Source organism: Aethalodelphis obliquidens, unplaced genomic scaffold (assembly GCF_003676395.1).
Source record: "Aethalodelphis obliquidens isolate GAN/ISIS:26980383/991018 unplaced genomic scaffold, ASM367639v1 scaffold26, whole genome shotgun sequence".
NCBI lineage: Eukaryota > Metazoa > Chordata > Mammalia > Artiodactyla > Delphinidae > Aethalodelphis > Aethalodelphis obliquidens.
The window spans coordinates 13213928-13226962 of record NW_020837970.1 but is presented as its reverse complement, the minus strand read 5'-3'; the positions used below and the strand labels follow the sequence as shown (position 1 = coordinate 13226962).

Genomic DNA, 13035 nt, shown 5'->3' with positions numbered 1-13035 from the left:
CAGTTAAAAATTTTAATGAAAATATCCCCATTATATTCTTATAAGGTTTGTGATCCCTTTCTTTAGGAATAATAATAATTCATCACCAAAGTTTATTTTCTCCAGAGAATGTACCATGATTTTGACATACTCTTAGCTATACCAAGTGCTTCAAGTGCCAGGATTTATCTTACCTAAGTGATGAGCGGTCTTTAAAAAATCTTTTTCCTCAAAATATCCTCCCAGGAATGCTGTAAACTTCATTACCAGTTGGAAACATTAGCCTCTCCATAGATATACTCATTAAAACACCCACATTTTAGGGAAGGAGTTTACAGTGGGGCTCAACCTTCAGACTGCATAAAAATCGTCTGAGTTGCTCGTTAGAAAATGTAAAATTCGTGGTAGAACAGTTCTGTATCTTGATTGTGGTGGTGAATACACAAATCTATGCATGTGATAAAACTGTTATGTGCACACACACACACACGAGTGCATATAAAGCTGTTGAAATCTGAACAGCAATTTTATTTGATTCCTTCTCAAGACCCTGACAGCACGTGGGTCCTGGGTTTTGAGGGATCACAAAGGGGACCTTGAAAGAGGAAGGAAAATGGCAAAGGCCTGAAGAAGCCAAATTTCAACAACTTTAAAATTTTGCCAAACCTCCAGACCTTGATTCAAAAATATATTCTTTCCCAGTGACAGGAGGCATTTAAACCTACTGTGTGATGCTCGGTATGTAACCTAATTAAGAACACTAGAGGGACTTCCCTGGTGGCGCAGTGGTTAAGAATCCGCCTGCCAATGCAGGGGACATGGGTTTGAGCCCTGGTCCAGTAAGATTCCACATGCCGCGGAGCAACTAAGCCTGTGTGCCACAGCTACTGAGCTTACGCTCTAGAGCCCATGAGCCACAACTACTGAGCCCGCGTGCCACAACTACTGAAGCCCATGTGCCTAGAGCCTGTGCTCTGCAACAAGAGAAGCCACCGCAGTGAGAAGCCCGCGCACGGCAATGAAGAGTAGCCCCCGCTCACTACAACTAGAGATAGCCCACACACAGCAACAAAGACCCAACACAGCCAAAAATAAAATTAATTAATTTAAAAAAAAAAAAGAAAGAACAGTAGAGAGTAGGTCCAAACCGGAGGGCACTGTCTACAGAGGAGACTCCCACATCACCTTGAACATCGACAGCCCTGGCCTACTGAGGCCCGTCTCATTGACAGCCTTTGAAATCAGAGGCCTGTGACAGGAGGCAAGTAAAGAGAAGGAAACACACTGGCTGATCCTGGCGCCGATTCCCAATTACCACCCTCACCTGGATGTAGCGCCCAGACTTAATGCCGGCTTCTAACACTTCCAGGGGTAGATGTTCTGGGTACTCCTTCCCGTGGCTCTCCTGACTCTCATTCTCTCTTTCTCGTCGAGACTGAAGGATAGACTCACAAAGCTCGTGGGTGGCCTTTAAATCAGGCCAAAAATTGTCCAGGTAATTCTGCATTTAATAAAGGCACAAGAGAAACATGGTCAGAAGATAATGATTCTTTGTTATAGCAGCATTACAAAAAGTCCTGAACAGGAACTGCTGGCATGCAGTTTTGAAGAAGTGTTACATGAGCATTACCCTCCCAAGCCTCCTGCTACCAGTTCATTTCTACCATCTCACTAATCCCTGCAGCCTTGCCAAAGGAACCCAGGGAGGCCATTCCTACTGTGGAACGCTTCTACCTCCCTGATTACTCTGCACTTTCAAATCTCCCTCTCCACACACACGCGTGTACGTGCACACGGCCGGGATGCCTGTCTTTCCACGTATCTCACTGCTGCAGATAACGGCCCACAGTGAATGGAGAGGAAAAGCTCTACGTGTGCACTGTCTCTTTTTTCACCCTGAAATATCTGAAATTTATAAGAAGCCTAAACAAGCAGGCAAAAAGTGGCAAGGAGTAAAGTGTAATAAGGAAGTGTCTCCCCTCCCCCAACCCCCTGGCAATCTTGGAGGAGCAGAGAAGGGGAAAGATGTTTCTGTTCTTTGGTGTTAGGCTATCCAGCCTCATAAACTCCCCAAGGACTGCGTCTTCTTTTGTGACTATACAGATGTAGTCACACTTTTCACGTGGGGACACTTGATGCTCTGTCGATGTGACAACCCAGTACGAAACATAATTCTGAAACAAGTGTCATGGTCTCCCCTCCAAGGAGAACATTATTGAATATTATTGCACTTCTTGGTGTAACTTTCAGAGAGGCCCTAGACAAGACACCAAGGCAACCACCCACAGGGGGCTGGTGTGGTGAGGCTGACTCTGCTCCATCTACTTCCTGTGTCCAGAGTACATGCCCTCGCATGGTGGACCCTCACTAAATAAAATCAAACTTACGTATGATTTTAACTCTACTTTAAGCCTAAATTACAGGCTGGCACATTCTCTTTTCTCAAACTAAAATGAAGTTAATTATCTTTATTGTCAACTCCAGCACTTCTCCCACTAATTTCAGGGTCTTGTTCAAACGGCTTCCTTTCTTTCTCTAGTCCTTCCAGAAGTTCTGTCTGTGCTAACATCACTGCAATTCTCTGGTCACTAATCACTCATCAACACCAAATGTTTGCCACTACGAACCAACTCTTCAAGAGGGATTTATTGTCCTCACTCTTCCCCATCTACCTTCAAGTCTCCACAGAAAATTCTGGGCTTCCTGCTCATCTGAACTTCATAGCATCTCTTTTTTTCTGCTGTCATACACCTCTGTGAAGCCCTCGGTCACACAGTTTGCTTAGGAAATGCTATACAAAATCAAACTGTACGATGCTGCCAGACTACAGAGAAAAGTAATTTTCATACAAAGTAGAAAAATATAATCTTAGTCAACTGTCCTCTGCAGGAACAAGACATGATGTATTACAACAGAAAAAATAAGTGACACTGCCATTAATATCCAGCGCCCCTGGAATTGTCTGGCATGCCAGAACACTTTTCTATAGCAGGGCAAGAAAATTCTATTGGCAAATCTTTAGCAATACATGCACATGGGAACCCTCATAGGATCTACAATTCAAAATCCAACTAGACTTTCTGTAAACTGACAGGGGTAATGGAGGGCCTTAGTCTAGTTTCTGAATCAAAAAACAATATCAACCACTGGAACCTGACTGACCAACTGGGCAGGCAGAAGAGACCAGTAATCTGTTTTCTGTTTTTTTGTTTTGAGATCAGTAATCTAGTTAGAGATTAACAGGCATCCTACTCTCTGAAAAGGTACCTAAGAAATAGGAGAACTGTGTCCTCAAGACAGCTCAAAAAACTGTCACCGATAATGCTGCCTCTATCTGTTACATGTACACCAAGCTGGTCCAACAGCTTTCACATAAGTAGTATCACATATCACCCCTTCCTTTATCCCTACTGACCCCCACCCATGGTCACAAGTAGAGAAGAGTGAGGAACAGTGGACAAATAAGACTGGCCTTTAACACTATGTTTTGGGAGAGGGTGTGGAGAAAAGGGAACACTCTTGCACTGCTGGTGGGAATGTAAATTGATACAGCCACTATGGAGAACAGTGTGGAGGTTCCTTAAAAACTAAAAATAGAACTACCAAACGACACAGCAATCCCACTACTGGGCATATACCCTGAGAAAACCATAATTCAAAAAGACGCATGCACCCCAATGTTCACTGCAGCACTATTTACAATAGCCAGGTCATGGAAGCAACCTAACTGTCCATCAACAGATGAATGCATAAAGAAGATGTGGCACATATATATAATGGAATATTACTCAGCCATAAAAAGGAACGAAATTGAGTTATTTGTAGTGAGGTGGATGGACCTCGAGTCTGTCATACAGAGTGAAGTCAGAAAGAGAAAAACAAATACCGTATGCTAACACATATATATGGAATCTAAAAAAAAAATGGTTCTGATGAACCTAGGGGCAGGACAGGAATAAAGACCCAGACGTAGAGAATGGACTTGAGGACACGGGGAGGCGTAAGGGTAAGCTGGGACGAAGTGAGAGAGTGGCATGGACATATATACACTACCAAATGTAAAATAGATAGCTAGTGGGAAGCAGCTGCATAGCACAGGGAGATCAGCTCGGTGCTTTGTGACCACCTAGAGGGGTGGGATAGGGAGGGTGGGGGGGAGACCCAAGAGGGAGGAGATATGGGGATATATGTATACGTATAGCTGATTCACTTTGTTATAAAGCAGAAACTAACACACCATTGTAGAGCAATTATACTCCAATAAAGATGTTAAAAAACAAAACCTATGTCTTGTGCATATTCAGAAAGACAGTCTGGGAGGCAGCATGGTGGTTCAGAGTGCTGGAGTCAGACTGCCTGGGCTCTAACACACTTCCAGCACTTTCTCCCTGTGACTCTGGGCAAGTTGCTTAGCTTTTCTGTGCTTTAGCTTCCTCACCAATAAAATGGGGATTATAACACCTGCCTAATAGTGTTGTTGCAAGAATTAAATGAAATAATACACTCAGAACAGTGCCTGGCATAGATCAACGTTGGGTATTATTCTTAGGTGGAACCATGTAGAATAACCATTTTGTAAGTCAAAAACAACAGAATATTGGCAGTTTTATCAGATTCAACCTATCATCATCATCATTACTACTAGTATTATTATTATAACTATAAACATGAGTTTACTATGAACTGGAGTTTATTGGGCTGCAGTCTTGGATACTGGAGGCCTTACAGTCACAGGGAGTTTGCCCAAATTTGGCAAACTCAAGGTTAATTAGTTGGAGAGTGATGAAGACATGGAACTTCTTAAAGTCTTCCTTCATTCTTTTTTTAATTTATTTTTTATTTTAAATTTTAATTTTAAACTATTTTTTTTCAGTTTTCACATTTTATTTATTTTTATTTTTTACATCTTTATTGGAGTATACTTGCTTTACAATGGTGTGTTAGTTTCTGCTCTATGACAAAGTGAATCAGTTATACATATACATATGTTCCTATATCTCTTCCCTCTCGCGTCTCCCTCCCTCTCACCCTCCCTATCGCATCCCTCTAGGTGGTCACAAAGCACTGAGCTGATCTCCCTGTGCTATACGGCTGCTTCCCACTAGCTAGCTATTTTACGTTTGGTAGTGTATCTATGTCCATGCCACTCTCTCGCTTTGTCACAGTTTACCCTTCCCCCTCCCCATATCGTCAAGTCCATTCTCTAGTAGGTCTGTGTCTTTATTCCTTTCCTTCATTCTTTATTTTCCCTTTTCTGTACTGCCAAAGCCATCTAGAGACTCACGGGCACTACTATGGAAATGAACACACACACTCATGCACACACACATACTTATATAGACACAGCAGCTGGAAATACCTTGAAGGAAATCACAAACACTCCTTCCGTTTCACTTCCATACTGCTGAATTGCCTCTTCATCTTCTGTCACCATAACGATTGGCATCCTGTCTTGGCAGTGGTGATAGTACCAAGTGGCTGCATTGTAGATGCTCCTAGAAAGCAAGAGGCACGTGAGCCCTCCCGAGGCAGACAAACCCAAGCTCTTGTTCAGAACTTCACACCTGGCTTTTAATCTTTTATCCTTTCGTTTATATAGACAGTCATTTGTTCATTCATTCAACAAATACTTCCTGAGAACCCATTATAAACATGCCCTGGGTTGGGTACGCTGGGGGATACAGAGATGAATCACAAAGTGCCTGACATCTCTTCTTCTCTAAGACATCCAACCACCACAGAAACCGCTTTCATTTCTTGATATGGCCTAGCAACCGTGAGGCTCTGCCACCTTTTAACACATTTTAATTGGGGGGACGAGCCACACAGCACCACAGGGATGGTAAGCTAAATTGTGAGAGGCTTAAAAGATGAAGAAACAAGTCTTTGGCTAAGAGAAAAACTAGGCTGCAAGTAGCTGAAGATCATAATCCAATAAAGACAAAATCCAATATGGCACCACCAATATGAAATGTCTGAAAATCTTCCTGAAAAGAAGCTGAATTGGAAAATGGAGTCTAGATCAGGGGACATGTATTCAAAAAAGGATCATGTGTCCAGTGAAGTGGATCAACTCAGAGAGTCAATTTCTGTAGGCATCTGTTTCCCTTTCTGCAAATTAAGATGCTATGTAAGGTTCCTTTAGTTCTAGAATTTAACAAAAGATTCACTGAGTACTGACTGTGTGCAAGACTGTGTAGTTAGTAAGTGTGAGTACTCACATATGACCCAATCTAGGGAAAGATTTGCTTTCCCTTGCTGGTGGGAACTTGGGTTCTATTAAGGACTCAGTATATATCAGTGCTTATTTTGCTTTAGAGAATTTAAATATTTAATGGCTATACAGATAAAGAATTATAAGGAAGAAGATGATGTAAATGTTTTGTACGGATAAGCTATTTTAAAGCTTAAGGTCTCTTCTGCCTTCTACAGAAGACTGAAGCAGAGGCTATGGGTGCACCTGTACCCTAAGCCCACCTCTGACTTTAGCTGCAGCTGGGTGGCAGTTCCCTCCCTCATCAATGGCCCACTGACTGGAGTTAACACCCCCGGGGAATGGCCCTCAGCTAAAGGGGTAAATAACTAAATGCCCTCGCCTCCACCCTTGGAGGTGACTTCTGAGGCACACTCTACATGGCTTCTTAGAGGTTCCCAGAGGACTGAGCCTCAGTTTCCCTCAGCAGTGATACATCCTTTACTGCTTTCCCTCCTTCTCTGGGTCACTCTCCCCACTCCTGCTTCTGGGAATTGCTTCTCACATAAACAACTCACCTCCAAAATCCTTGCTTCAGGTTCTGCTTTTAGGTGGATCTCAATTAGGACACCGCACTTCCTAAAACAGCTTTACTAGAATTAACCTACCCATTTCAGTTTAATAAGACTGGCTGGGATATTAAAGCAACCTATACCAGAAAAAGTGAGATGACTTTAGCTTAAAAGTAGGACGTGTCCCTGCCGCTCTCTGTTTCTCTCTCACATACACACACACACACACACACACACACACACACACACACACGCACACACTCACACAGCATTAAAGCTATGTATGACTTTTGGATCACTGGAATGAATGATCCTACTAGCCTTTAGAGGTCTGGGGCAAACTTACTCTGGGCACCTATAGCTCCTTAATTACAATTTCTAAAATATATGTAGTCAAATGACATATCTAGAATATTGACACATTAAGCATTTCAGTATTAATCACGGTTCCAGAAAAACTGTTGGTTTGTTCCACCATACTATTTAGATCAACTCCCAAATAACCAATGATAAAGAAATTAAAGAAGATGATTGTGTGAAAACCCAGCTATTCAGGGCCATACCTGCTCTGCCACTTCTCCATGGACTCCCCTCTTTCCCGAGGGAGATAGCAGGACTGCTGGAATTCATTAGCGAAGAGAACACAATCATGACGCGCATCCTTCAGGAGATTTCGCAATTTGTTATACTGTCTGTGACACAGAGGAGAAAAGTAAATCTAATCTAGCAGGTACTCATCTCCTGCCACCTCTTGCTAAGGTTCAGAAAAGATGAGGTATTTTAGAGCGAAAGATTGATTGTTTAAAACCTGAGAAACACTTATTTACATTGGCCTTAATGTGTGCTGCGCTCTCGGGCTGCTGTTTCTCCATTTTGCCTGCTAGAATGTGCTGGAGCAGGGCCTCATTAATTAGTTTGTGGATCAGTTAAACTCCTCTACTCCCCTCTCCCTTTCTGGCTATTTATTATGTAATTATACAACCCTGCCCCACACAGCCCCTTCATCAAAGGCTCACAAAGGACAATGAGGCAAGCAGAGTTTAGAGCTTTATTTTTTTTTTATTTTTTTGCTGTACGCGGGCCTCTCACTGTCATGACCTCTCCTGTTGTGGAGCACAGGCTCCGGACGCGCAGGCTCAGTGGCCATGGCTCACGGGCCCAGCCGCTCCGCGGCATGTGGGACCTTCCCGGACCAGGGCACGAACCCGTGTCCCCTGCACCGGCAGGCGGACTCTTAACCACTGTGCCACCAGGGAAGCCCTAGTGCTTTATTTTTGCAACTCACTTTGTTCTGTAAATGGTATTAGACATTAATGTTTTACTTTCTGCTGGCAGCCCTAGGAAAGAACATGTAAGTTTGGGAATTTATCTGTGAACTTTATTGATGCAGCCGCATTGTTTACATGAATGAAGGCTAGCTTCATCTATCAGACAACTAACAGAAAGTTTTAAGGTTTTTCCGCATCAGGAGACTTTTTTTTTTTATGTTTTAAAATAATTATATTTAATACACAGTGTGAACAGGTAGCTCTATCAAACTAGGACATACAATTTTTCTAATCCCTTGTACAATGGAAGAGAGATGTTCAATTTTTTTTAACATCTTTAATGGAGTATAATTGCTTTACAATGGTGTGTTAGTTTCTGCTTTATAACAAAGTGAATCAGCTATACATATACATATATCCCCATATCTCCTCCCTCTTGCATCTCCCTCCCACCGTCCCTATCCCACCCCTCTAGGTGGTCACAGAGCACCGAGCTGATCTCCCTGTGCTATGCGGCTGCTTCCCACTAGCTATCTATTTTACATTTGGTAGTGTATATATGTCCATGCCACTCTCTCACTTCATCCCAGCTTACCCTTCCCCGTCCCTGTGTCCTCAAGTCCATTCTCTATGTCTGCATCTTTATTCCTGTCCTGCCCCTAGGTTTTTCAGAACCCATCAGGAGATCTTTCCAATAATCTTGGCCAAAGAAAATAAAATATGAAGTCTCATATGGGTCAGTTTCTAAGAAGGTGCTTTTCAATTGTCTAGATAATGTGAAATACATAATATTCACAATTATCTTAAAGGAAGTCAATTGTTTATTTAAAAATGGATTGATATTAAACCAGATGTTAAATTAACATATAAATTATCCAAGATAGATAACTGGCATTTAACATAATAACATTTGTGCCCTTCCATTCCCACCTCCAGCCTGCCACCACGGATTTTTAAAAATGAGTCTTTTCATTAAAGCAAACGCAGAACTCTCTAACTTATCCCCTCTAAATAAATGCCAACTACCAGTATCTGCGTCGTCTCAACACTTCATCAGAAAACAAGAAACACTGATTTTACTTTCTTAGTAATTCTAATTTTGAGCCACCTTAAAAAGGATCATCAAGTAACTACAACTTACAAAATGTCCTAATAAACAAAGGGATTCAGTTTCATTTCTGTGAATGGCAGCTTTCCTTAACAGAATTCCACTTGTGTAAATAAAAGCTGCCTCCCCACCCGCAGAAGCGCCTAGAACACGTTAAGTTTGTAATTTTCCCACTTTCACAAAGATACACTTAAAATCATTTTTCAAAACCTCTTAGAATATGCATACAAGAGTCTCCATCACCGTGCTAACAGGGTCGTCCCTGCAGGAGGGAAAGGCAAGGACTTTCACTTTCTGCTTTACGCATTTCTGTCATGCATGAATTTTTTTAAAAGTGCACTTTTTTGGTTAAGCAATAAAAGATTCTAGAAGAAGCTTTATAAACATCTGAAATTTATTATTTCAGAGAAAACACTGAAAAAATATTGACTATTTTTCCTGATCTTTTCCACTTTTTGCTCCCTTTATCCACACCCCTAATAAAGCACCTGAACCCAGGGCAGGTATTTGTTTACAAACTTCCTCCTCTGTGCTCCACTGAGTGCCTTCAGGGGACACACCTAGACATTCCCGATGCTGCCCTTCGTCTGCGTGGTCCTGCTCATGGTGAATGCAACTCAACCATCCATCCCTCAAAAAAAGTCAAAACTAGAACTACCATATGATCCAGCGATTCACTTCTGGGTATAGACCCCGAAGAACTGAAAGGAGGGTCTCAAAGAGATATTTTTACACCCATGTTCAGAGCAACATTATTCATATTAGCTAAAAGGTGGAAGCAGTCCAAGTGTCTGTCGGGAGATGGATGGATAAACAAAATGTGGTATATACATACCGTGGAATATTATTCAGCCTTAAAAGGGAGGTTCTGACATATCCTCAACACGGATGAACATTGAAGACATTATGCTGAGTGAAATAAGCTAGTCAGTCGCAGAAGAACAAGTATTGTATGAGTCCACTCATAGGAGTTTCTTTGAGTAGCTAAACACCTGGAGATAGAAAGTAGGACAGTGGTTGCCAGGGGTCTGGGGGAGGGGGAAATGGGGAATGAGTGTTTAATGGGTGTAGAGTTTCAGTTTGGGAAGATGAAAAAAGTTCTGGAGATGGGTTGCACAACAGTGTCAATGTACACAATGCCATCAAATTGTACACTTAGATATGGTTAACATGGTACATTTTATGTTATATATATTTTACCACAATTAAAAAAATAGCTATACTAATTGTCATAACAAAATAAAACAAACAAAAAAATAGAACCACCCATTTCAGCGGGATGAGTGCCATGAAAGGAAAAGTGCAAGGTGTGACAGGAACATGGGAGGGATAAGGGAGGCACCCAGGAGGAGGCAACGGACCTGAAGGATGGGTAAGAGTTAGGTAGACAAAGGGCCCAAAGGAGGAGAGAGAGGGGACAGAAAGCTCAAGAAAGCAGACAGTAGGCTTCCTCCTTGTATCTCTAGTACTTAACCCACGGCAGTCGCTCAATAACTATTTTCCAAATGAATCCACGAACTCACAACCCTTTGCGACAACAGTGATCCAAATACGAGATAAAAATGTCCTGGGACAAACTGATATTTTCAGAGCCCGGTTACTCTTTTGCTAGGCCTCACATACATCACTGCATTGGTCAGCACACCCGTACTTTAAACCTGGGACTTCTCGAATCCTGTCCTCTCCAAATACTGATGCTCCACAAGCCAGACCCGGGCGCTTTACCACCACATGAAAGTAATGACAATCCTTCCAATGTTTAGAAAAATATATCACTTAACAAAAAGAATTTTCTCAGTTTTAAGTTTCACTCCCATGTATTTTCCTTAGACTTTTAGTGTGTGCTTCCATTTGTCAGCTACCTATCAGCCAGATAAAACGAATGAACAAATGGCACAAGAATATTAATGGGGAAAGCAGGAAACAAACAGTGAATCACTCTGAGTGTGATAGTCGGGTTGTCTTGTAGGCAGTGGGCTTACGGCTATAATTTAATAGTGCATCCGTACAACACAGTCGTAGTTTTTGCTAGTTAGGGTTGGTGGTGCATATGATGGAATTAGATATATGAGTATTCTGCATGGAGCCAGCAAAGAACATCGTGGTGCCTTGAACAAGTCTGGCCTGAATGACAGGACAACAGTTCCAGATAGTCAAGTACAATAAAATTATCTGAGGTTTAAAAAATTCCAGGCTTACAGAAAAACCCTAGTTTCCCTGGTCTGGCTAAAGTGTTTTCGAAATCTCCATTCTCTAAACATTTCAGACAATTTCTTAGGGGGACAGCAAAACTTACCTTCTCTAGATTGATCTTTTTTTTTTTTTTTTTTTTTTACTATTTTTATTCAACGGTGATCTTACCTTCAGATGCAACATCCCTTCCCCCTGCTGACTACAGTCTCTGGGGATTAGAAGTGGGTGTCCCACAACCAGTGGCGAGAGGTACAAGGAAGTGGGTCCTGTACTCAATGTTGCATTTCTTCAGGTTTTGCAGAACCCAGGTAGGGTCTCCTAGACTTAAATTCAGAGGTCCTTGAGTTTTCTCCAAGAATTTCAGAAGTTTCTATTTCCATTTATATGAGGTGATATTCTTAAAACATTTTTAATGGAGTATATTTTGGACCAGGCTTCAGGCTGCAATGCCATTTGGTGTCAGTGTCTGCCCTCTTGGAAGCCTCAAGACACCTCAAACTCATGACCTCCCACCCCCCACCTTCTCCAGTGTTCCCCCTCTTTATCCAGTTACATAAGCCAGAAACCTTAGTGTCATCCTTGACACCACCTTCTCCTTTATCTCACTTATCTAAATCCATTACTAAGTCCTATAGATTAAAAAACAAAAAACAAAAAAAAACAGTGGGGATTCCCTGGTGGTCCAGTGGGTAAGACTGCACTCCCAATGTGGGGGGCCTGGGTTCGATCCCTGGTCAGGGAACTAGATCCCACATGCATGTCCCAACTAAGAGTTCACAGCCACAACTAAGACCCCAAGCAGCCAATATAAATAAATAAATAAAAATTTAAAAAAAACAGCTTTATTGAGATATGATTCATACCAAAAAATTCACCCTTTTAAGATGCAGAATTCAATGGTTTTTAGTGTAGTCACAGCATTATGCAACCATCACTACTATCTAACTCCTCTTTTGTCAGCCCCCAAAAGAAACTTATACCCATTAAGCAGTCACTCCCCATTCCCTCTGACCCTTAGCCCCTGGCAACCACTAACCTACTTCCTGTCTCTTGGATTTACCTATTCTGGGCATTTCATATACACAGAATCATACAATATATGATTTTTGTGGGTGTGTGTGGGGGGCTGGATTCTTTCACTTAGCATAATAATTTCAAGGTTCATCCATGTTGTAGCATGTATCAGTACTTCATTCCTTTTCATGGCTGAATAATATTTCATTGTATGGTTAAACCACATTTTGTGTAACCATTATCAGTTGATGGACATTTGGGTTGTTTCCATTTTTGGCTATTATGAATAGAGCTGTTATGAACAAACATTCACGCACAAGTTTTTGTGTGGACATATTTTCAACTCGCTTTGCTATATACTTAGGAAGTTCTGTGGATCTTATCTACTAAACAGCTTTTAGAAATGTCTATTTCTCTCTCCATCTCTAAGCTACCGACATCTCTCATGTGAACTAAAGCCTCCTCTTCTTTTCTCCAAGCCTCTTCTCCACTAGCCTAGTAATCCTTTAAAAACAGGAATCTGATCATGTTATCCCCCCTACTTAAAACGCTTCACCACATCCCTGAGGCCCATGGGGGCCTACCTTAGTCCAATCCAGGGCTCTCTCCTCCCTCATTCTCCACGTTCTCTCTCCCCATGGCCTCGCACAGCAGTTTCCTCGCCTGGAAAGCTTTTCTCCTTTCTTTGCCTGGTTTCCTCACACTCAT

General features: G+C 41.9%; 1 protein-coding gene across 5 annotated transcripts in view; it reads right to left on the bottom strand.

Annotated features, from left to right (window-relative positions):
* The window catches only part of DIS3L (DIS3 like exosome 3'-5' exoribonuclease), a 34447-nt gene that overhangs the window by 16532 nt on the left and 4880 nt on the right, over nucleotides 1–13035 (bottom strand). For 4 of the 5 annotated variants that reach the window (XM_027123378.1, XM_027123377.1, XM_027123381.1 and 1 more), the window contains exons 3-5: nucleotides 7308–7436; nucleotides 5339–5474; nucleotides 1304–1480 (exon numbers count right to left, since the gene is read on the bottom strand). In XM_027123378.1, the coding sequence (XP_026979179.1) occupies nucleotides 1304–1480; nucleotides 5339–5474; nucleotides 7308–7436 (442 nt within the window). Of the gene's footprint in view, nucleotides 1–1303; nucleotides 1481–5338; nucleotides 5475–7307; nucleotides 7437–9955; nucleotides 10113–13035 lie in introns of all 5 variants that reach the window. The other variant, XM_027123380.1, reaches the window with a different exon arrangement.